Genomic DNA, 25316 nt, shown 5'->3' on the forward strand with positions numbered 1-25316 from the left:
CGCCCAGCCCCGCTCTCACCCCGCGGGTGCCTCGTGTGCTCTGTGCCCCACAGGAGGAGATGGCGGAGTTGAAGGCCCAGCTCTACCTCCTGGAGAAGGAGAAGAAGGCCCTGGAGCTGAAGCTGAGCACGCGGGAGGCCCAGGAGCAGGCCTACCTGGTGCACATCGAGCATCTGAAGTCCGAGGTAGAGGAACAGCAGGAGCAGCGCACGCGGTCCCTCAGCTCCACCAGCAGCGGCGGCAGGGACAGGGCCGGCAAGGTAGGGGCCCGGGGCCCGCCAGCCACCGCTCCTCACCACCCTGCTGCCTCAGCTTCCTCATTTGCATAGGAACTGAAAGCCATTCTAGAAATTCGAAAGAAGGTGACGTTTTGCGGGCAGAGAAACCAAATCCACATTTTTAAAAAAAATCTCACTTTTATGTACAGTTAAAATTGTTACATGCAGTTGAAGCATTTTCACAGATCACAGTCTTATCCAGGGAGCGATCTATGCAGTGGTCCAGGAGTCTCATACTGGTTCCACCTCTTCCTTCTATCCCGTGTCACACAGTGACCATCGTTGGTTTATCACTCTGTACCCGATCACTGCGTGTATCATCTCCCTTAAGTCTCACAACTCTCAGGAAGGAAGCATTATCCCCATTTACATGAGGATAATGAGGTTTAAAAGAACTGAGGGGGTCTCACAGCTAGTAAATGGCAGAATCAGGATTTAACCCCATTTGGCTGACGGCCACTCCTCCTCTTGTCTGTTTCTTCCTTGACTTCCAAGAGGTGGGAGGCCGGAAGCATCATGAGGCAGAGAAGGAGGAAGGTGAGCCCTGCATTACCCAGAGGATATCACAGAGAGTGGGCTATCGATGATATCATCTTGCAAACACACCCTTTCATTAGCCCACAAGTCTTTTTTTCTAGAATCCAAACTCATTCCATCACCCTCTACCTCAGAGTGATTCCAAATACTGCACTGGAGAAAAAAATAGTCCAGACTTTAAAGAAAGATATCCCTCGTCCCAGGGTGCTGGAATTCTGTGTGTCGGATTTTCTGTTCCTAACAAATGCCAGCTTCTCCTGACCCCACTTTGTCTCAGGCCCAGGACTTGTGGGCCTACGCTGACTTGCTGGTCTAATGAGTGGCCCCTCACGGTGCAGATGCAGTGATGTCTTCACGAGACTAGTGTACCTGTGGAGAAAGCACCTTGATGATACTGTGTGGCTGTGAAGAAACAGCTAAACAGCTAAGAACTGACGCATGCTCCACAGAGGCCACAGCTACCCTTTGCCCACCTCTCACCTACAAGGGTACCAAGGAAGTCCATAGCCGTGGTACCCAGCTGGGCCACTCTCCCGAGGCCCCAGCTGCTTCTCAGTCATCCATTCATGTGATGGATGTGGTTTGGTCCAGGCAAGATGCTGGAGGCTGTTCCAGGAGTTTAGATTGCCCTGGAATGGGCAAATAGACGATCACAACGCAGGGACACAATGTTCTTGGGTGAAAGGATCCATGCCCGGTGCGAGGGGAGGCCACAGGCCAGACCCACAATCCAGATCTGGAGATTCGGGACAGGTTTCCTGAACTGAGAGCCAGTGGAGAGCGGGTGCTAGCCTGAGGAAGAGGGCCAGGGCAGACCAGGAAGTACACCCTAGGCCAATGGAATGGCAAGGGCAAAGCCTGGAGGGAGGAGGAATCCATACACTGGCTGGGGAGGCCAGCCGGCTGTGCCATCCTGAGGATGGGGAGGAATCGCTGAGGGGTTTTTGCAGGGGGTGAGGTGACACTCTGAGCTTTGGAAAGGTCACCATGTGGGTGCACCCTGAAACCACGCGCCCGGTGCTTGGGGAGTCTGATCGTGGTGAGCAGCAGCCTCTGGAGGGCTGTTTCACATGGGAGGATCTGGGGCTCTGTTTTGTGCCAGCAGCTTCAGAATCTTTGCTCAGCCTTTTGAGTTGGTTAGCAGACACTTTGGGACAGAGCCTGAGAGACAGAGCCCCAGCGTTCGTGTGTGTGCCCTTAGGGAGTGTTGCAAACAGACTAGTCAGGCTCTTGCCAGAGGCCCAGGGACTGAGCATCCCTCTGGTTCTTAGTATTTATTTCGAGTGGGGGAAGCTCTGTGTTCCGTGGAATAGCTTCAAAGAACAGACATCTCTTTGATGGTAAAGGCCGGATGATTTTTTTTTAATGACTCTCTTATTTATTTATTTATTTTTGGCTGTGTTGGGTCTTCGTTTCTGTGCGAGGGCTTTCTCTAGTTGTGGCAAGCGGGGGCCACTTGTCACCGCAGTGCGCGGGCCTCTCACTGTTGCGGCCTCTCTTGCTGCGGAGCACAAACCCCGGACGCGCAGGCTCAGTAATTGTGGCTCACGGGCCCAGTTGCTCCGCAGCATGTGGGATCCTCCCAGACCAGTGTGCGAACCTGCATCCCGTGCATTGGCAGGCAGACTCCCAACCACTGCACCACCAGGGAAGCCCTAGGCCAGATGATTTATTTTTATTTTTATTTTCTTACATTAGGGTAAGGAGCTTTATAAGAGTGCTCTGTGTTGTTCAGGTAATGAAATTAGAGGAAGCTGATTATTTTGTCTTTCAAAAGTTACATCCAGGGCTTCCCTGGTGACGCAGTGGTTAAGAATCCACCTGCCAATGCAGGGGACACAGGTTCGAGCCCTGGTCCGGGAAGATCTCACATGCCGCGGAGCAACTAAGCCCGCGCACCACAACTACTGAGCCTGCACTCTAGATCCCGTGAGCCACAGCTCCTGAGCCCGCACACCACAACTACTGAAGCCCGCGTGCCTAGAGCCCGTGCTCCGCAACAAGAGAAGCCACCGCAATGAGAAGCCCGCGCACCGCAATGAAGAGTAGCCCCTGCTCGCCGCAACTAGAGAAAGCCTGCACGCAGCAACGGAGACCCAATGCAGCCAAAAATAAAATAAATAAATTTGTTTTTTAAAAAATGTTAGATCCATTTACCATAACAATAATACCTCCCTTCTGGGCTATTCATTTGGTCTTACTTGTTGGTAGATGAGGCAAGCAGTCTGGAGCAGAGGCTGGTATACTGTTAACATTTTAGGATTTTCGGGTCATGTGGACTCTGCTGCAACTACGTAACTTTGCCATTGCGGAATGGTACGGTGAAGGCAGAGACAATACAGACACAAAGGCACATGGCTCTGTTCTAACACTTTATTTATGGACGCTGAAATTTGAATTTCATATGATTTCTATATATCACAAAATATTCCTTAGAATTTTTTTTCCATGATTTTAAAACCAAAAACAATTCTTGCCCTGTGGGCCTTTTATAAAAACAGGTGGCAGGCCAGATTGGCCTCTAGAACATCCACTCTCCCTTCTGAGGCGGGGGGGATGTCATGCTTGGTTTAAAACTTCCCTCCAGCCAACAAGCTGGGTCCCGGATCTTTCCCAAGTGACATTAGGTTTTTTCACTTCTTGTCTGTGTGCAACAGAGATTACCAGACGTGTTCAGTGAAGGGCACTGGGTGAGACAAAGCTGTCCCTTGTCCTTAAGGAGTCTTATGAAATGTTAACCCCGAGGGGAGTTGCTGTATACATTAGAAGAGGGTGTTGGACTCTGGAGAGACTCCAAGGCTGCTGGATGGGGGCTCGGGTCTGCAGGTCACCAGGTGGAGAGGAGAGAGGAAAAGCAGAGCTGGAGGAGCACGGGGATGGGAGGAGTTCAGGTGCTGCGGGCTCCTCCAGAGGAGCCCTGTGTGGTGGCATTTCTGTGCCAGTGGGCTGAGGGGACCCAGCGCCCCCTGTTGTCTGGATTTCTAGCTCCAGGTTCATGCTTCCTGGAAGCCCTCATTCCATCGTGATACAGCCTTCTGTTTACATTCTGTCTCAGCGTAACAGATCACGGGCTTTTATTCTCAAGCCTGGGCTGTAGTCAGCCCTCTGTAAATGTCTGCTGAGCAAATTATCAGGTGAGTGCCGTCCCCTGTGCTTATTACACAGCACAGCAGCTGCCCTCTGTCTAAATGCAGAGAAGGCGGAGCGCTCGGAGGGGTGTGAGCATTGCTTTCTGAATCGTCCTAACTCCATTTAGGCTTTAGGCATTCTGGCTCTTATGTTTCCTCATCTGTAAAAGGGGAGGATTTGGGTTAGGTGGTGTCAAAGCTCCTGTCTGATGCTAGGGCACATCTTCTGTGTCTGTGTGCTTCTGTTGTCCTCCTCCTTTCCTGGGTCTTCTAGATGACTACACTGAACCCAGTAAAGCCCCTAACTCTAGGGAAGATTGGCTCTCTTCCCAGGGGACGCGGGATGAAGGGAGGGGCGACCCAAGGATACTCACATGTGTTTCCCACTTTTATGAGCTACCAGAGGCTTAACCCAGTGGCGAAGGGCACTGACCTGGCATCAGTTGGCATCCTGGTTCCACCGTGTCCCGGCTGGTGACCTGGGGCAGTGTAACTTCCCTGTGCCCTAGTTTTCTCCTTGGCAAAGAGGGGATAATGACAGTACCTGCCTCAGAGGATCTTCACGATGATCAGATAAGAGAGCCTGTGTGTAGAGGGCTCAGCCCAGCGCGCGGCTCCCTGTGAGTGCTCAGAGCACGGGGCAGCCGTCGGACGTCGAGGGGACTTCGAGGGGCGGAGCTGCCGCTGCTGTCGCTGCCCGTCACCTCCTGCGTCTTCCTCCGGGCGCCCTCGGCTTGGCTCCAGACCTGACCCAGCTGTGTTTGCGTCCTCAGGAGTCTGCGGACGCTGCCTCCCCAGCTCTGTCTCTGGCTGAACTGAGGACGGCGTGCAGCGACAGCGAGCTGGCCGCGGAGTTCGCCAACGCCATCCGTCGGTAAGCGCCCTGCTCACAGCCCCGCCGGGCAGTTTATTCCAGGAGTGACGGTTGGGTGCCACGTTCTCCCCGCGCTGATGTCTGCGCCTCGTGGAGCGTTACAGGCTGCCTGGGAAGGAGGAGGCGCCCATACGGGCTTCTTTTGCCCAGACCTGGAGGCCAGAAAGGGGAATGACGGGGAGAATATATACAGTCATTTCACCTGCAGGTAGAAGACTTGCTGTACTTTTTGGTTGTGGTGTGGCATTGGCTAGAACCTCAGGACTATGTTAAATGGTGAGGAACAAATCAGGCATCTTTTCATATCACTGGGATGGAATATTGCAAGTACATTTTGTTGGATCTTTAGGGAATTTTTAACAATTTCTTTGGCTGCTTTATACGTGTATCGTATTTCTCAAATATAAAGGTCATTAAGTTGACTGAAGGAAAAAAAAACACAACAGGCATCTTTATCTTGTTTCTAGCTTCAGTGAGAATGCCTCCCTCCCCATCTCTGGCTCTTTCCAATCATACGGCGGCCTCATTGTTGATTCACTGCTGGATGTTTTTCCTCTATTGTGGCTGTTTCTTTCCCTCTATTCTTTCTCTCTGGATCTGTCTTCCATATTCCTAACTTTTCATACTCTTGCCACCCTTCTGCACTCTGTTCTAGAGAAGGGCTGTCCAGTCGAAAGGTAATGCAAACCACGCCTGATGTCCTAAATGTTCTAGGAACCACATTTAAAAAGTAAAAAGAAAAAGGTACAGTTCACTTTGATAACGTATTTCATTTCACTCATTGTATCCCAAATATCATTTCAAAATATGAATCGATATTTTTTAAAGATATTAATGAGATATCTTATTTTCTTCTAATTTTTTTTTTTTTTTTTTACTAAATGTTCAAAATCTACTGTAAATCTAGTAAATTTACACTTACAGCACATCTCAGATTCAAACCAGTCAGCATTTCCAGTGCTCAGTAGCTCACGTGGCCATGACTGCCCAATTGGATAGTGCAGTTCTGGGGAGGTTCTGCAGCTCTGTTTTCCAGCTCACTCATTTATTCCTTAGCTAGAGCCATCATGGTGTTTGGATGATGTGTTGTTTATTTTGGTGATGAAACCTATCATCTCGTGTCATGATATGATATCTTCTTGCATCTCTCTGAGGATATTTATTATACTTATTCTAAAATGTTATTTTGTCTACTGTATTCACTTTCCTCACATGTGAGTTTTTAAGGTTGAGTTTTGTGACTCTTTCTTGGCTTTGGCTCACAAGCTTGCCTTCTGGGCTTTCTATTCCTCCCGGCTGACAACGGGTCTCTAGGCCACATATCTGACCCAAGCGTCTGGTCCCCTCCGGTTCTAATGGCCAGCACCTCTCACTGAAGCACCTCTGAATCCCTTTCTTCCTTTTGTAGCAGCTTGCTTCTGTGTGCATTTTGAGTTGTGGTTTCCTTTTTCAAGAAGAATAAAAATCTGCCTTTCCTTTTTTATGATTCCTCATGGTTTCTGGCAGATGAAGAGCACTCCTTAGTTTCCATCGTGCTTGAGGATTTGTTTTTAAAATACATTTGCCATCGTTTCTGGGGATTTGGGGTAGGAGGGGGAGGCTACAGTGTGTGCTCAGGCTTCTGTCTTGGTCCAGCCAGGGCTGTTTATCTTATAGTGTGGCCTCCAGGCTGAGGGTGGATTGCAGGCTGCCATGTGGGGAACCTCACTACCCTCCTGATTTACTCACTCTCACTTTTTGTCTTTCCTTCCAAGTTGTAATAGCTCAGTTTTTACATTGCCAGTGCCTCTGGCCATGTGGTTAAATGGTAATCGCTTTGCTTGAGGCAGGAAGAGAGAAGCTGCACGGAAAATGCCCTCAGCTAATCCTGATGACGTGATCGTGCCAGAAATTCGGGATGCAAACCACCCCCTGCTGCCAACAGGGAGCCATTTGGATTTTGTATCTGTAAGCTAAGCCCCTGCGTTTTTCAAGTTCCCCGAACCTCAGAGGCCTTCGCTGGCACAGGCAGGATGCAGGTTCTGCTGACTAAACATAAAGGGATTTCAATTGTTCTGTCAGTCACAATGGATTTCCAATAGCCAGCCTTAAGTTGCTTAGCATGGATTTCTAATCAAGCCCCAGATACATGGAGCCAGGAAAGAACCCACAGGGCTACAGGAAAAAGGAAAATAACATAATTATACTGTAAATATAGCTTAGAAAGTGGAATCGTCGTCATTTCATGAGGATATATAATACAGACACCTAAAGGCTGAGGTTTGGGGATGTTTTTATTTTTAAAAATCAAGTGGAAACTCTACCACCTTCTTTGAAGCTATTAAATCACTGCCACACTAGTGGTTGAGTCAGTTGAGGGAACCTTCCCAGAATTTTCAGACCTATTCCTACCTTGGAAAAGGATGGTTCCAAACACTGAAGCCGTGGGCCAGGGGAACCAGACTGAGAAGAGCAGGTGTGGAGAGGGGGAATGGAGCAGAGGCTAGGCATGGTCTTTTCTGCAGGAGAGCCCCTAGGAAGGTGCCTTGTGACATTCAAGTCACTGGTCCTAGGTTCCTGCCCTGTCCCAGCCTAGTCTCCGCAACACCTAGCGGGACTGCAGCTGCTGTCGGGCCCCTGCCCTGCAACCCTGCTCTCTCGGTGTGTCTGCTCCTAACCTTCTTCTCTTTGGAACAAAACCAGGCCTCTATGCAATCACACATTTACCGGCTACCTCCCATCTGGTCTGATTTCATTCCCTCCACTTGCATGGACGTTTATTGTGGTTTATTGGCTCCGGGGTTGCCATAAAACCCCATCTGGATGGCCAGGTTTCCAGTCTTGCTCATGAGTTTTTGCTTTATCGGGGCACTTGTCTTTGCTGTTGTCTGCACAGGCTGCGTGCCACAAAACCCTTCTTCATCCCAGATCCCTTTCTTGCTCGTGGTCCTAGTAAAATTTACCTGAACAACCAAAGACGTAAACTATACAAATGCGGTTGAGGGAGAGGGAATTTTCAGAAACGAGTTTTCTTTGTACTTAACGTGGCATTCGTGTAGCGTGCCTTCGGGACCCGAGCACAGCTGAGAGGAGCAAACGGTTTCATCTTCGCCGTGCTTAGAAAGCGGCGAGGGGCAGGTGGTGTTCTCCATATGATGCGGGAAGAGGCAGAGGCAGAGGGGAGACCGGCACTGCAAGGCCCAGCCATTTCCCAAGGTCACACAGTGAGGCAGCGGGGAAATCGCAGGCCCAGCCCCGCCGCCTCTCTGCCGCCCCACCCCACCTCCCCTCCGCGTGCTGGCAGAGGTTTGCTTACGGGTGAGTGTGAGCTGAGCCCGCTGGTGTGGGCTCAGCTACCCCTGTACCTGGCGTAGTGTGCGTACCCCTCGACCCAGATGCACAGAGCCCAGATCGTTGTGGTTAAAAGGTAAGGCTGCTGTGCCCCTCAGTGCTGAGGGACAGGGAGGAATCGGGAAAGGGCTGTGACGCAGTGAGCGGCCGCATGTAGCATCACCTCAGATGATTCCACGCCCCTGTCCCTGGGCCCCAAGGCAGGGCAGGACCAGCTCCAGCTCCCACCCAGGCACCGCAGAGGTCGGCCGCCCTGTCCCTGCAGGAGGCTGTGCTCATTTAGTCACAGGCCCGCCAAGGGGCTCTGCTGAGCGCTTCGGGGCACTGGCAGCTGCCACCTGTGTCTGCAAGTGCCAGATGGTTCTACAAAACGCTAAGTGAAGGCAATCAACAAATCACAGCGGCCGCTCTGGCCAGGGACGGGATGCGCCCGACTCATCAGCAGAGAAGGGGCCCTTAGACTTCCTTTTATCTCTCTGATGAGTTACAGGCGAGCCGCTGCCGCCGGGAGAGGGCCGTGTGTCAGATCTCTGTAAGGAGACATCGGGGGGCAGCTGGGCCCCGTCTGGGTAGGGTGGTCACAAGAGACCAGATCTGGAGGATGGGGATGTGCCCCTGTGGGGAGTGGAGCTGGGCCATCCAGGAAGACACACAAGGTGGCGTCTCGGAGTTCAAAGAGACAGAGTGGGAGCTCCCCGGTCAGCCCTGGCCCGTGGGCCTCCGCCTCTGGGTGAATTACTCCTAATGGAAGGGACTCCAGGTGACACATGAACCCGCAGTGCTGACACAGAAGCCAAGCAAAGAACATGTTTCAAAGCAAGGAAGCGACCACTTCAGGTTGGGGTGGGTTAAGAAGGGGAAAGGCACGAAGCGAAGACAGCTGGTGGGAGAAGGTCGCTGTGCAGAGAGGGAACTCTGGGGGAACTCTCTCTAAGAAGGAGACCCCAGAGCGCATCTGTGTGCGCCTGAGGATGACCCCGTAAGAGGGGGCTCTCTCAGGGTCACAGAGTAACTTTACAGGATGCAGATCTGATGGTACCCTCACACTCGTGTTCTTCTGCTGTGTAACAAAGTACCACAAGCTTTGCAGCTTAAACAGTGCTCATTCATTAGCTCACAGTTTCTGTGGGTCAGCAGGGCACAGCGTGACTGGCTTCTCTGCTTAGGATCTTACAAGGCTGCAGTCAAGGCATCATCCAGGGCCCTGTTCTCATCTGGAGGCTCTTGGGAGGAATCTGCTTCCAAGCTCGTTCTGCCTGTTGGCAGAAGTCAGCTCCTGGCTGACTTCTTGGGGCTCTTGGCCAGGGGTAACCCCTAGAGGCCTCCAGAACTCCTTCTGCACAGACTTCCTGGTCCTCAAATCAGCAAACACCTCCCTCTCATCACATCCCTTCCCTGCTTCAAGTCTCTTTCCAGGAAGAGCCCAGTCCTTTTTAAGGGCTCACCTAAGTCCGCCAGGTCTACCCAGAATCATCTTATCCTAAGAAGATCAGCTCTTTGGGACTTTAATTACATCTGTAGAATTCCCTCACAGCAGCACCTGGATGACTGAATAACTGGGAGGTGTGTGTATCCTAACAGGCCAAAATCTCGGAGGCCATTTTAGAACTCTGCCTACTACACCTCATTACCCAAGACTCCGGCTTGGGTGACTCCGGCTGTCTGTGTCCAAGCTCCTTCGCAAGTGTGTGATCTGACCCCTGCCTGCTTCTCCACCCTCGCCTTATCACATGCCCCCTCCCACCCTGAGCTACACCAGGTCCCCCTGCACCTCTGTGCCTCCGGGGCTTCAGTGCTGCTGCTACCTCTTACCTCACACCACCAAAGCCCACGTCCCAGGCACTCACAGCACTGTGCCTCTTCCCTGTCTATAAAATTTGTTTATTTTTTGGTTCTTGTGAGCCCTGATTTCGTTCTGTCAGAGAACACATTATTGCTTTGTTTCCTATGTGCCTGCCTCTTCTTCCCCTGCTTCGCCCTCCGCTGCCTGCAGGAGAGTCCCTTGGGGGGTGGGGGGGCAGGGGTCATGACTTACCCAGCTGTACGACTCTGGTGACTTTGTTCCTTCTAAATGATCCCTCAGTGATCTCAGCCGCATTTCTCTCTGCCCACTGGACATCTCCCCCGAATATCAGGCTAGAGCCTTAAAACACACCATGTCTAAAACAGAAATTATAATCCTGTTTCCTCCTGCCCTTTGAAATTGGCCTCTTTTTCAGAATTCCTATTTATATTTAAAAAAGTAAATTCTTCTAGTGATCCAGGACTATAATTTTGAAGTCTCCTATCTCCGTCTCTTGTCTGCAGATTGTATTGTTTTTTTCCATTAAAATCCCATCCATCCCATGCCACGTGCATTGCCTTCTCCTGAGTTTAGCCCTCAATCCCTCAGAACTCAGTAGCATCCCGATGGGTCACTCTGCCATTAGTCTCACCTTGTGTTCTGCCACCAAAAATACCTTAAAACACACTTCTGATCATGCTGCTCTGCAGATACACCTTAAGTGGCTTGGCCCGCAAGGTCATCTGTAGGTCCCTAACTTAACTTCCTAGCCCATATTTCAGATGTTTCCCTACATGTAACCTGCGGTCCAGATTCATCTGGCCAGTTCATCTTTCCGAGAGCATGCCCTTTGCTTTATCCCCCCACCCTGCCCCATCTCTCTCAACCTGGGGACCCCTCCTCTTCATCCCCTCCCGTAGGACACTCATCTTCTGGAAGCTTCCTGTGTCACCTCTTCTCTGCGCCCCCGATGGTACGGACCACTCATCGTCCATCGGTGCCCGCAGAGCACGTGGTTGTCGGAGGGCCTTAGGACCAACCACAGCAAGCCTCCTTGAGTTCAGATCCATGTCCGAGTTCCAAAAATATCTGCCCAGCTCTAGAAATCTTCCGGATTTGTGGGAAAGAACAACTGGCCATGAAAGGAAAGAAGATGGCACTGATTGACCCCTATTTCAGCAGCCATGGATTAATACTGTTTTTGAGCCGTACACATAGTGGATTGAAATGAAGAGGGAACTGGTTGGAGTCCTTTAACGAGGGAGACCCTGCTGAGCAAACAAGCAGCAGAATCTTCACCATTTTATTAGTAGGACCATTATTTTTAAAGGTGCTGTTTTATTAAACTTGCACTTGCTGATTCTTCCTATGTGGCTGATTTATAAGAGCAGTCAGGCAGTGGAAGTTGTGCTCAGAATTCCATAAATGCACAGGGGTCTGCAGGACGTTAATGGAATACAAAGTGCACCTGTGAGTTCATTATCGTGTCAACAAATGGCTGAGCTCCAGAGCAGGCCTCAGAGGACACAGGGAGAGACCAGTGCTCATCCTGGGGGGTGAGGTAGGCATTGCTTGGATAACTGAGATTTCTTTGTATTCCTGTCATTCCCCCTACGTTCCAAAAGCTCAGAGAAAAGGCCTTCCCCTGGATCGCATAAAGGCGGAGTGATGGAGAACATCCAAGCACCCTGTAGCATGGGCAGGGCAGCAGCGTGCAGATGTGCAAGAAACATGGTCGTAGGCAGGTCTGGGCCGTCATCTTGTGGCTACTCCTGGCAAACTCACCCCAACACAACACCTGCAGAACATCATGATCTGGGACACCCCCTCCTTAGCTCCACAGGCCTGGGCTCTTCACCAGAGAGCTGTCTGCTCTGTCTCCTGCTCCACTGTCTTGGTTACGAATCAGCATACTTCAGCAAGATGCTGAAGAGAAGGCTCGCAGACGGACCCCTGGGTGCATCCCAGCTCCGCCGGCGAACCTGTGCCTCAAGTGCCTCATCTAGAAAACTAGAATAATAATAGAGTGCTGACCTCCAAGGCTTGTGGTGAGAAATAACTTCATCCTGTAAAGGACTTAGAGCTGTTACTGCTGGTTGGATTTTCTAAAAGAGAAGTAGTTATAGACTGTAGTGGCTGCCATGAAGGAAAGAAAATAGGGTCATAGTCTCTGCGGAGATTTTTTTTTTCCCCCAAAAAAAGTAAATATAGGTTGCAGTGAATAATGGGGAAGTGACAAGGTGCTGGGATGTCATTACTCTGGGACGTTTGTTTAGATGGGTGGTCAGGGTAGGCTGCTCTGAGGAGGTGATATTGAAGCTGAGATGAGAAGGAGGAAAAGTAGCCGTGGGTAGGAAGTTCATCCCAAGCAGAGGGGACTGATTGCACGGGGTTCTGTCCTGGGAAAAAGCTTGGTGTGTGCTAAGAATGGATAGGATCCCAGGGTGCGAGGGGGAGGGCGATACCAAAGACTGGGTCAGGCAGGGCCTTTAGTCAGAGTAAAGCCACGGATTTTATTCCAAGTGCAGGGCAATAATACAATCTGAGTTGTCATATTAAAAACTTCCTCTGGCCGCTCTGTGAAAGCTAGACTCGGGGGTACAAAGGTGAAGCAGAAACACCAGTTAGGAGGCTCCTGTGGTTGTCCAGGAGAGAAATGATGGCAGCTTGGGCCTGCGTGGTGGCAGGAATGGCACCCATTTGGTAGCTGCTGAGTGAACGTGGAGGACGAGGAAAAGGGAGGGTCAAGGCTGACTGAAGACGGGTGTCGGCAACTGGGTGAATGGCCTTGCCGGCCGCTGACAAGCGAGGAAGCGTGGGTCGGGGAGGCCGTCTCAGAAGGTCTGCTTTGGACACGCTGAACTGAAGATGCCTGTTAGGTAGAGACGTCACAAGGACAAGTCCAGAGCTCCGGGGAAAGGCCTGAGGATTTAGAAGTTTTTAGCATGTAGGTAGTTTCTAGGAAAATAAATGCGAATGGAGAGAATCAAGTCAAGAAAGGGTGGGGTACAAAATAGGGTCCAGGCCCAAGTCCTAAATACTCCCAGCATGTAGAGGTGGAGGAGAGGATGAGGAACCAGGGCAGAAGACTGCACGGACAGCTGGGATAGTGGGATGAAATCCAGGCGCTCAGGGAAGTGGAGAAGGTGCCGACAGGTAAGATCAGGCCAGAGAGGGGCCTTTGGGTGTGTCAATGCCCAGATCATCGGTGGCCTCGTGAGCAGTTTCCGTGGAGGTTTCAATGGAGACAGAAGCCTGGTAATGGAAGGTGAGGAAGAGGAACCACATAGGCGGACCATTCTCTCGTTGTCTAATTCCACGTAATGAGCAATTACAAAGAAATTCCAGGCCCTGTGGCTGCGACTCCCTGCGGTTTGCTCTGATTACAGCTCCTCTGGAAGGTTTCCTGGCTGGTGCAGCCACTCCCCACCTCATCAGGCCCGGGCCCTTGCCCTGCCTCCCCAGCTCCTCATTTGGACTTAGTGATTAAAGCTGTGCGGCTGGCCTTTTTCTTTGCGGGAGAATGCAGCCTCCTCCCTGATGGCCCCGAGAACCCTCCTTCCAGACCCCTCAGGCACGCTGACAGCCTCACTGCAGAGGCCTGCGAGGCCGCCCCCTGCCCAGGCTGCCCGCCTGGATTTTCTCGTCACCAGCAAACTCCCACTGTGAGTCTCCCTCTCACTTCCCTGTGTGTATGCCGCTGCTGACCATTGTTTCAGTTAAAAATAAAAAGCACTTCCGGCTGCGTGGCTAAAGTAAGATTCGGAGGACCTTTTGTGACCAAAGATGAACCTGGGGATGGGGTGGAACCTGTAAGTGAAACCCACGTGTGTGCTGGGGGCTGTGGGTCTTTGTGGTGAGAATAGGAGCCAGGATTGTCTTCTTGCTGCTGTAGGTGCATATTCCTGAGGGTCTGTATTACTGAGTGTGAAGACACAAGGAAGGGATTACACAGTTCTGGTCTTTCTGGAAAACACTGTGTGAACCCATTGGAGGGGCAAGTGGAACATGTAGTGTTTAATGTGTACTTTCTCATCTGCGTGGAGCCTATGAAAGTGTTCCTTTTAGCCTTATTACCTAGACAAACCATAGAAATTCTTTCTGAACTGAAAGCCAAGCAAATTTGAATCAGAAACTAGAAGGAACAGGACATGAATGGTTGAGGTTCCAAAGTGACTTGGAGTAGCAGGTTTATGGCTCTCAAGTGTTTTTCAGGTCATCCTCTGAAAATCAGAGGAAAGCTGTGGTCTTCAGAAAAGTAGAACCATGCGTGTAATTTTGCATAAAAATTCAGAGTTCAAGACCACCTGAAGCTCATTTGTAGACCCAGGTAAATAGCACTGCTGCCTTACCAGTTTCCCAAATTTGCACAATAATAAGAATCACCTGAGGCATTCTTTTTTATTGAGGTATAATAGACATATAACATTATATTAGTTTCTGGTGTACAACGTGATGATTCAATATTTGTATATATTGCAAAATGATCACCATAATAAGTCTAGTTAACATTTGTCACCATAGTTACCAAAAAAATTTACTTGTAATAACTTTTAAGATCTCCTCTCTCAGTACCTTTCAAATATGCAGTCCAGTAATATTAAGTATAGTCACCATGCTGTACATTACAGCATGTAATGCTGGGACTTATTTATGTTATAACTGGAAGGTTGTACCTTTTAACCCCCTTCACCCATTTCGCCCGCCCCCAGCCTCACCTCTGGCAGCCATCAGTCTGTTCTGTGTATCTATGAGCTTGCTTTTTGTTTTTTTCGATTCCACATACAAGTGAGATCATACAGTATTTGTCTTTGTCTTATTTCACTTAGCATAATAATGCCCTCAAGGTCCATCCATATTGTTGCAAACGGCAAAATTTCACTCTTTTATATGGCCGAATAATATTCCCTTGTGTATGTATCCCACATCTTTATCCATTCATCCACCGATGGGCACTTAGGTTGTTTTCATATCTTGGCTATTGTAAATAGTGCCGCAGTGAACATGGGGGTGCAGATATCTTTTCAGGATGGGGATTTCATTTTCTTTGGATAAATACCCAGAAGTGGAATTGCTGGATCATATGTTAGTTTTATTTTTAATTTTTTGAGGAACTTCCATTCTGTTTTGCATAGTGGCTACACCAGTTTACATTCCCAGCAACAGTACACAGGGTTCCCTTTTCTCTGCATCCTCACCAACATTTGTTATGTCTTGTCTTTTTTATAATAACCATTCTGACAGGTATGAGGCAATAGCTCACTGTGGGTTTGATTTGCCTTCCCCTGGTGATTAACGACGTCAAGCATCTTTTCATGTGCCTGTTGGCCATCGGTTTGTCTCCTTTGGAAAAATGTCTATTTAGGTCTTCTGCTCTCTTCTCATTTTTCTTCTTTTCTTTTAAAATTTTCTCTTTCATTCAAACCCTGGCTTCTGCTTATTTTTTAATCAGGTTGTTTTTTTTCCTATTGGGTTGTATGGATTCTTTATATATTTGGGCTACTAACCCCTTATTAGATACATGATTTGTAAACATTTTCTCCCATTCAGTAGGTTGCCCTTTCATTTTGTGGTTTCCTTTGATGTGCAGAATTTTAGTTCAGTGTAGTCCCATTTATTTATTTTTGCTTTTGTTGCCTTTGCTTTTGGTGTCAGATTCAAAAAATCATCACCAAGATTGATGTCAAGGAGCTTACTGCCTGCGTTTTCTCTAGGAAGGAGTTTGATGGCTTCAGGCCTTACCAGGTCTTTAATCCATTTTGAGTTAATTTTTGTGTATGGTGTAAGACAGTGATCCAGTTTCATTCCCTTGTATGTAGCTGTCCAGTTCTCCCAAGACCATATATTGAAGAGACTGTCCTTTCCCCATTACACACACACACACACACACACACACACACACACACACACACTCTCTCTCTCTCTCTCTCTCTCTCTCTCACTCACTCTTGGCTGCTTTATCATAAATGAATTGGGCTCTCTATCCTGTTGTATTGATCATGCGTCTCTTTTTATGCCAATACCATGCTGTTTTGGTCACCTGGAGCACTTATTTATTTTTTTATTTATGGCTGTGTTGGGTCTTCATTGCGGTGTGCAGGCTTCTCATTGCGGTGGCTTCTCTTGTTGCAGAGCACGGGCTCTAGGCCTGTGGGCTTCAGTAGTTGCAGCACACAGGCTCAGTAGTTGTGGCTCACGGGCTTAGTTGCTCTGAGGCACGTGGGATCTTCCCAGACCAGGGCTCAAACCAGTGTCCCCTGCATTGGCAGGTGGATTCTTAACCACTGCGCCACCAGGGAAGCCCTGGAGCACTTCTTGAAACTACAGTTCCTGGGTCTCAACCCAAACCTACTGAGTCAGAATCCCGGGATACCCCTGGTACTGTTACTATAAACACATGCTCTAGAGCAGCACTGTCCACTAGTAACATCACATGAGCCACAAAGGCAAGTCATGATGTGTGTAACTACATTTTCTAGGAGCTACGTTAAAAACTGTAACAGGGAAATTAACATATTTAGCCCAGTGTATCTAAAATATTATCATTTCAACATATAATCAATGTTTTTTCAGTTATTTTACCTTCTTTTTTTCATATTGTCTTCAAATTCCAGTGTGATTGTACACTTAACAGCACATCTCAGTTCAGACTGGCTGAGTTTCAAGTGCCCAAATGGCCTCCTGATGCCTCTAGGCTGCGTGTGGGAAGCGGCCCTAGAGTTGCTACCGCACCGGGGTTTAGCGTTTGTCCAGACAAGCGACACCAGAGGTGTGACTCTTACTGCAGGCGTCTGCCTCGCTCAAACAAAAACAGGTATAAAGTAACTCACATTTTAGGTTTAAGTTTGAGGTTTAGCTTGTCTTTATAGCTTTAAATAAATCAGCATCATGGTTTTCTACCCTGGTGTTTGGACAGCACTTCACTCCCATCTCCCTCCCTTCCGGAGGCCTAAGGGGTTCTAGGGACAGTTCTCGGCTCCCAGAGATGGCTTCCCACTCCCAGCCCTGTCCCCATCTCCCTTCACCCCCAGCCAGGGTTGGGCAGGGTCTGTGAGGGCCTCTCTTGCCTTCCTGGGTTCCATCCTCCATTGGAGCCCGCCAGTTCTGGAAGGTTCCCTCCATCCTCAGGGGGCCTGGGCCCTTCGTTTTGCAGGAGGTAGGACTTCCACACTCACCCTTTGGGGTTGGGGCAGGGTTGCGGATGTAATTAGGGGGTGGGGGAAGAAGCCGTATTTCTCCAGGCACTTTTTATGTTGTGAATTTGAATTCATGGTTAGATTTTAAATTCTCTTCGTAATTTTCTTCTTTCCTTTTGCACTATTAGTCGACTTCAGAATAAAGATAAAAGAATTGAAACAGTAACAAAATATAAAACAAATAACCCTTCCCTATTCTTTATAGCCAGAGGGAAGAGGGGAGAAATCTTTCATGCTCTCCTCACTTTCCCTCAGCTGACAGAGGGCTGCCTGCAAGGCTGAGGGGATGGGTTGGCGAAGGAGGAAGGAGCCGCCCTCCCCGAGATGCCATTCTTACTTCTGGTAGGAAATGGTGCCACTCTCGATTCCATTGGGAAATGCAGCCAGATCTGAGATTTCCTGGTGGCCGCTAGGGCCCAGGAGAAACCTCAGGCACTAGCTGGAAGGCCCTGCGGGGGGCTCCTGCTCCCTTAGGGCTGGTGGGAGGAAGTCACTGGGTGCTGCGCACACTTATCCTCACTCACAGAAGCAGGCCTGGATTTTTTTTTTTTTTTTTTTTGCGGTACGCGGTCCTCTCACTGTTGTGGCCTCTCCCGTTGCGGAGCACAGGCTCCGGACGCACAGGCTGGGGAGAACCAGGGCTGAACCACTGAGCACCTGAGAGTCCTCCCCTTCAAGGTCACCCCCCCAGGCCCATCCTACAGGAAGCACAACTGAGACTCCGCACATGCTTTACAAAATTATAAACACTTCAAGCAACTCGAAGCGAGTCAGGTAGAAAATGAAAGCGTCCCGTCATCCCCCTTCTGGGAGGTCATGACTGTTGAGTGTTTAGCCTCCTAGTCAGTCACTACAGTATATCAGCTATTCACCCATTTTTGGTTGTTTTTGCAAACGTGACATTTCACTTGACAATGTATCAGCTTCTCTTCCATTCCAGTGTATGTCAGTCTGCATGTTTTATTAACAGGGTAGAGCATTTCAAGAGAACCACTAGGAGACCTTGAGTGACTTAACCAGCCCCCTGGTTGTTTCCCATTCTTAAGCTTATAACCAGAGCTGAAGTGAATCCAACTGTATAGGAACCTACACTCATACTGTTTCTGTGAGAAAAATTCCTATAAAGTTTCTTAGTCAAGGGATGGGTTCATTTTTTGCTAGACGCTGGCAAATGCCTTCCAGAACCATCATGCTAATTTACATTCCTCGTACACTCATGAGTTGTTTTTAGGGGAATTTCTTCCATAAATCCTGGTTACTCGGTGTGCTCCAAGGTATCCCATACCTTCAGTGACCTGTTTTAACAACTGTTGTCACTGTGAAACTATCCCCTAGCGTGGCACTGGGGATACGTCAGGGAAGAAACCAAATAAGGTCCTTGCCGCCCTACAGCCTGCATGCCGGTGGGGGGAGTCTGCTGAGCAGATTACGGCCGACCGTGCCGAGCATGCCACGTGCGACAGAACACAGAGTGGCACCGTGCCTGTGGTGGGGACCTCAGGAGGGAGGAGGGCGGTCGGTAACGCCTCCCTGCCCAGGTCTGTGCTCTTGTGGGAATTAGAGGAAGGCAGTAAGCTGACTGGACAGCAAAAACCTTCTAAGTCACTTGGCTTGGGTCCCTGCAGTAGTAAAGACCCGATGGAACTTGAAGCCAGGGACTGGGGGAGTCGAATGAACGCGAATATAACTTCCGTACTTGAAATGTGATCAAGGACCTTCAAAATGAGGATACCAATTCTCCCTCTACCACGACCACACCTTTTTTTATTTTGCCTGGTAGGATCGTGTTGATTTCATTGAGAAGGGACTCATCCCAGGTAGGCACCCAGACCAGGTTTATACTCTTGAATCCCCACGTGGTTCAGGAGATGCTTAGCACACTTGGAAAAGAGCACGGAGACCAGGACAGGGGTTTGTGGTCAGACTGCACTCTGCTTGCTGAGCATCTGGTCTTCCCACAGCAGGAAGGAACTTCTCCGTGAGCTTAGTCTCCCCATCTGGAAGACGAGAAACAACTTCCTGTCCTTTTCCTTTGCAACACACACTTAGATCTCTAAAGGGCCCTTATCTTTAAAAGCAGACTCCAGCGGGCCTTCGAGACTGCAGTGGTGAGGTGTTCAGGCTCTGCAGAGGGGTGCTCTTGTGCTCTCAGGCGTCTCCCCTTTGGTCTGTACTTCTGTCTTCGGACTTGGCAGGCTAAGCCTTCCTCCTCTCTGCCAGGGCAGCAGCCATCTCCATTCTCTCACGTTACTCACAGCATGCTGCATCTCTCCTTGATACAGAGAAAAGAAGTTAAAGGCCAGAGTTCAAGAGTTGGTGAGTGCCTTGGAAAGACTCACCAAGAGCAGTGAAATCCGACACCAGCAATCGGCGGAGTTCGTTAATGACCTAAAGCGAGCCAACAGGTAAATTCTCCATTTGTAATCCACAGTAGTACCTGGACTCATACACCAGGGTTCCATAATTGCTGGAAATCAACTGTAGAGAACCGTGAATCCTCGGCTGTCCCCCTTAGAGCCTGACCTTCCCTAGGGTATTACTTCCCAGTGTTCCACAGAAACCTAAGGAATGCTCCATAAGGAAAAGTCCTTGGGTCAGATGTGTCTGGGAGATGTAGCAGACTGTGGTCCCTTCTTAACACTTCATATAAGAAAGGTTCTGAGAAGTCATTCAATTTAAAAAGAAAAAAAAAAAAAAGCCTATGTTTAAGCCAATGTTTTCCAAGCCAAATTGGCTACACAACTTTTTTTTTGAGCAGCATTCAAAAATCGGGTGGAACACTTTAGGGAGCATTGCTCTAAGACGGCAGCCTCAAACTTTTGGGGCTCGTGACCCCTGTAAAAAAGTAAGGACCTCAGAGAGTTTTGTTCTTAAAAATTACTTGTCTTGATAAATTTCATTTGAGAAACTAAAACAAATTTTAAGTTTTTATTCATTTACAAAAAACCCCACAACTCACTACATGTAATACAAATGGCATTTATTTTAAAAATTACTATTTTCCAAAAAGTAATTAGAAGAGGGGCACTGTTTTACAATTTTACAAATATCTTTAATGTTTGGTTTAAGACAGCTAGATTCTCACATCCACTTCTACAGGCAATATATTGTTTTGAAGCATACTGAGGAAACCCAGCTTCGTGTACATCTGTAGTTAGAAAATAAAGGATCTCACAGATTTCCCTTGAGAGGGCTTTGGGAATACTGGGGGTCGGTTCTCAGACTACACTCTGAGAACCTAACAGTATATGGAAGGGACCTGGGGTGGTGTTTTGGACCAGAGAAGAGTATGAGGACTTACCTAGCTCTGGGCTCAGCCCCTGCCCTCTTCCCCCAGAGGCCTGTGTCCTGTGTTTGGCTGGCAGCATTAGCTTATGGCCTGTGTGCTCTGAATCCCATCAGCCCAAAGCATAACAGGAAACGGTTGGTGCCTCTCTGTCCTCATCCTAGGTGAGGTGACTTAGACTGCAGTGTGTGAGGAACTCTCTCCTGCAACTGCCACTTGACCATGTTGCAAGCAGCCATGGAACAGCAAGTAGATCCACTATTTGTATCCCCGTGACAGATTTCTGGAATTCAGCTACCTTTTCTGCTTATCTGTTTTGGATGTGGCCAGTTTAGATTGTTGGTTTAAATCCCTCCCAATGCATTAGTGACAAGCCTCTAGCAGTCAGGCTGAATGAATCGTGGTTAAATCAACACACGAGTGGCCGTGAGTGTTGAAATACTAACCGCTTGATTTCAAATTCTTACTGAAGAGGCTGAGTGTCCTCTGTTTGGAGTGGTACTTACTGGACCAGGTTACCCAGTGGGCAGGACAGTGTGCATCTCAGTGCTACTTAGGATAAATCTTCTTTCTCATTTCCTTCTGTTCCCACATAGCAACCTGGTGGCTGCCTATGAGAAAGCAAAGAAGAAGCATCAAAACAAACTGAAGAAGCTGGAGTCTCAGATGATGGCCATGGTGGAGAGACATGAGACCCAAGTGAGGATGCTCAAGCAAAGAATAGCTCTGCTGGAGGAGGAGAACTCAAGGCCTCACACCAATGAAACTTCACTTTAATTGGCACTCAGCCTCCACAGTTCTGTCCGTGGAGGCTAAAGTCTAGCAGGTCGCTGAGGAGAGGGGCCCCAGAGGACAGAGTAACCTGTTGGGAGAAGGAGAAAAGGGAAGGTTGGCAGGTAGGTCAGCACTTGGACAGTGGAGAGCCCTGGACTCAGGCCTGGGGCGAGTGGCCCTGGGACGCGGTGTAGACTGTATCCAGAGGATCCTGCTCCTCCCCTCCTGGGCTGTGGACCGCGTGGGAACCCCTGCCGTGTGTGCTGGCTCCGCAGGTCTTGCTTCTGCTTTCAGCACTGGCTCTGTCACTCTCCCACCTTTCTGTTCTGGAACTTGTGCATTGGTGGTATAATCCAGGCATCATCTGTTCAAGATTTTCCATTCTTTTTTTCTCTTTTTGGTAGACAGCAACCTTATCTCTGACATCCCTAATTTCTCCTCTGTCCTTCTCCTTCAGGGGAAAACTGCCGGGGGGTGGGGGGACGGGGCGTGGGGGGAGGTTTGCGGAGACAATGCTCAGCATCTAGAAGAACTGCTGCTTTGTTTATTGCAACCAGGCTTTGGTTTTCAAGTCCCAGGTGTCAACATTTAAGACACAGGCTGTCACTCAGAGGTGTTCTGGGATGTCAAGCACAGGCGGATGGCACACAGGTATTCCTTACAGTCCCAGACATGTTGAAGCTACAGGGAGAGCAGTTGGGTCTGAACAACTCCGTATGGGAGAATGAGAACTTCCTTCACCTCTCACTGTGAAAGCAGGGCTGGGCAGGGAGCTCTCTTTAGACTGAGATTTCCCCATCCTGGTGGAGCCTTATTAACAGCCAAGGCTCGGAGCTGAGAGAATCCCCTTGATACGTGTAAGGGAACTAAACTTTTGTCAGGAGCAGAGACGCATTAGTACTTTCCACCACCCCAGGGCACTACATAATTGCTGTTCTACAGGAATCAAAGCTCACCCACATGAACAGATAGTTCTGGACCTGCCGCTATTTCTCTTAAGGGCAAGAGGCCGGATGCTAAGTAGATAATGTTTTGCAGGCTACACTCCTCTTACAAAGGACAGGGGGTGAGGGAAGGGTTGTTGAGGCCTCCTTTTATCCCCAGAGACACTGGTGATGGGTAGCATATGGTGTTTCAACGGGAAATTTCAAGCAAAATGCTGATGGGACTGGGCCAGGAACAAAGTACCTGAATTCTTTCAGGAAGGTCTTCCATTTTAAAATCAATTCTTCATCCCTTTTCTACTACAACCTTCCCTGTTGCACCTTTCACTTTTTTCAGTTCTTCTGTCGCTGCCGTACGCTGACTGATACATTTTAAAGGACCACTTGCCATTTATTCTGTAGCACCTGAAGATGCACCTGAAGTCACCTATGAGAAATATGCCCAATAACACAGTTCACTATGTTTTGCTAACGACCAGGTCACTGCATTCACTTCCCCGTGTCCATGAGCTGCTTTCAGAGGGCACGACACAAGTTCCTCAGCCTTCTGCACAATGGGGCAGGACACTCTAGCCACCACCTTGGAAGGCAGAGCAGTTCTATCCCAAAGCAACTACCCTTCTTTCTCAGGCCAGCAGTGAGGCTGCCCCGTATTAAAAAAAAAAAAAAAAAAAAAAAAAAAATCAACTGGTATCAGTGTGAAAGGCCCAGCTTTTGGATGCTGTGAAAGTACCCACTGGCTTCTGTTTCTATAAAATTCCGGTAAATCTGTTTCTGTAGAATCAGGTACACTTGGTTCTTGTGACATTAAGTCAATTTTTACTCTTCAGATAGTTTCACTTTGTTACAAGGAAAATGATTTGGCTGAAAAGTGTGCGCAAAAAGTGTAACAGATGAAATCATGGTTTTCCCCGTTGTTCCAATATGCCCAGGGAAAACGTCCTCCCTAAGCAAACCGTACTGTGCAAAGCGGGGAACCATTCATGGCTTTCTCTTGTATGACTGAACAGGCATCAAAACACATGGACGGTTTTCATTTTCACCAACACTAAAAAGTGTAGCTGATGCAGGACCTCTGTCTACCATTCTTGTTGATCCAAGTAGAAAACAGAAGCTGCTCTTCTAGGGTCATGGAACTCCTCCAGACCTGGGAAGTCTCAGCTGCTACATTATGAGCCCCAGTATTACTGATCCTACTTGGCCTCAATCTGAGTTTATACTTCAGCATAATACTTTCAGATATATGGTGGTTGGGTGAAAACTATTTCCCTGGCAAAACTGTTACTTTTATAAAATGTGTAGAATAAAAGCTATTAAATAGTTGATTACCTTTCCTTATATTTTTCACATACTCCCCTAAGACACAGTCCTTGTTGAAGGTGAACCTACGGGCACTTGGTTATTATGTTAATTGCAGGGCTTACTTAAACAGCATTGATTAAATAAATGATTACAGGTGCCTGGATCATTTTCTTTTTTTTTATAACCTGAATTTTTCTTTCTAAATAGGAGCTGTTTTATATTAACATCTCCATCAGAGGTAAACAGTGATCCTGATTATAACTTGTACAAGGTTAAAAATGTTCAGACTTTCATACGTTTGTTTTAATCCTCAGTGGTTTAACCCTTTTAGGCAGTCACCTTTGCCGTTTAGAGTTGTCTCTGGCTCTTAGAGAAATAGGCATGAGAAGAAAGGACCCGTTTCAAAGTTCCCTTGGAGTATAATTTCCCACTACTACACTGAGGCAAAAATCTCAAGTAAAAGAGACTTCTATCTGTTGCTGAAGTGCCATCAACACGTGCACCTACCAACCGGATCTGATGTTCTGCCGAACCCCATGTGCACCAGCTACCAAAACTGCCATGGAACTGTAGGCGGTAAGATTCCCTTTTGAGATTTACACCAAGAGCTACTGATAATTATGTATCTTATGTGATCAGACAGTTGGGATTTATCATGTCCTCCCTACCTCAGAGGTACACTAGATGCTTTATCATTGCCAATGCAGATAATTAACTGTTGCATATTCACTCTCATCTGCTGGCATGTCAGGTTTCTGAAGTTAATATCCATGCTGCCTGAAACTGGAATGGTAGAATAATAAAAAATTAAGTGGCAGTTAAACATAATTGCTTAACTCTCCTGTGAGGTAATGCATACCTTACTAAGTCTTCCTCTGAGCCTACAGCAAGACTTTACAGGGACGTTCCCCTTCTCCAGGGAGGCAGTCCAAGTTAGAGCCGATGAGGCTTTCTTTTTAGGATGAGGATGGTAAAGATTTTACTATTCTAAGAAAAACCTGAAATCACAGAAAAGTCTCCTAGTTCCCAGCTGCATATAGATTACATTATTTCAAGTGAAAAAAAAATGCCTCATAATTACCCGATCTGGGCTGGATTGCCTATGTAGATGGCATGAATTGTCTCCTATGGCCCACAGAAATTATCCTGCAATTATTTTTTAATTCTATCAAATATCTTAAAGCTCTCAAGAGTTTGGGGTAGCATGCTTGTGTTTTAAGTGAAGTAATGAGAAAGACTACAGAAGACACCCAAACTTTTATTATTAATGACTTCTGAAAGCCCTAAGCTTTTTCCATAAACTATTTGCAAATGCACAGCTGGGACTATGGCTCATCCATGAAACTAAACTCTTTATAAAGTGAAAAGATCATGTTCCCTAAGTTTACAGCTGCACCTATTTCTAGATGGATGCAGCAAACAGCTTTTAATTAGACAGTTTTTAGAGCCCAAAGGGGGAGAGAATTCTGATGATTGAAATTTCTGAATTGAATTTTAATTAGGGTGCATCCCATAGGGTTGCCAAGGATTTTGTGGGTGGGGAGGAAGCATAAGTAAATAACATTTTTGTTTTTCTGCACCACGTGACAGCTTGGTAAAACGACACTGTAAAAAATTCTGAAAAAATCATGTAGCAATTATTTTATTTCTCCAATGGAATGGCTGGCCTATTTGACAGGAAATGATACTGTTACCACCTTTCACCGAGGCTTGCTGGGCACTACTTTGTAGAGGCATCACTTGTTACAAAACACAAAAATTATGCCTTTGCTGCACACAATTCTTATTGAAGTCTATCAAAATTCCTATTCTAGTTAACTGAAATCCTGTGTTCACATAGGCCAGGCTGAACCTGTCACCTTCTGAAGTTCCTATTTCACACAC

The 25316-nt window shown here is 48.1% G+C and overlaps 1 protein-coding gene across 3 annotated transcripts in view; it reads left to right on the forward strand.

Moving 5' to 3' along the window:
* Nucleotides 1–22813, forward strand: part of MCC (MCC regulator of WNT signaling pathway) — a 427170-nt gene extending 404357 nt beyond the window's left edge. For 2 of the 3 annotated variants that reach the window (XM_067031436.1, XM_059062176.2), the window contains 4 exons: nt 54–260; nt 4717–4817; nt 19409–19531; nt 21009–22813. In XM_067031436.1, coding sequence (XP_066887537.1) covers nt 54–260; nt 4717–4817; nt 19409–19531; nt 21009–21189 — 612 coding nt within the window. In that variant the 3' untranslated portion in view covers nt 21190–22813. The remainder of the gene's footprint in view (nt 1–53; nt 261–4716; nt 4818–19408; nt 19532–21008) is intronic. The other variant, XR_010840207.1, reaches the window with a different exon arrangement.
* The last annotated feature ends 2503 nt before the right edge of the window (nt 22814–25316 follow it).

The sequence above is a fragment of the Kogia breviceps genome, chromosome 4 (assembly GCF_026419965.1).
Source record: "Kogia breviceps isolate mKogBre1 chromosome 4, mKogBre1 haplotype 1, whole genome shotgun sequence".
Taxonomy (NCBI): Eukaryota; Metazoa; Chordata; class Mammalia; order Artiodactyla; family Physeteridae; genus Kogia; species Kogia breviceps.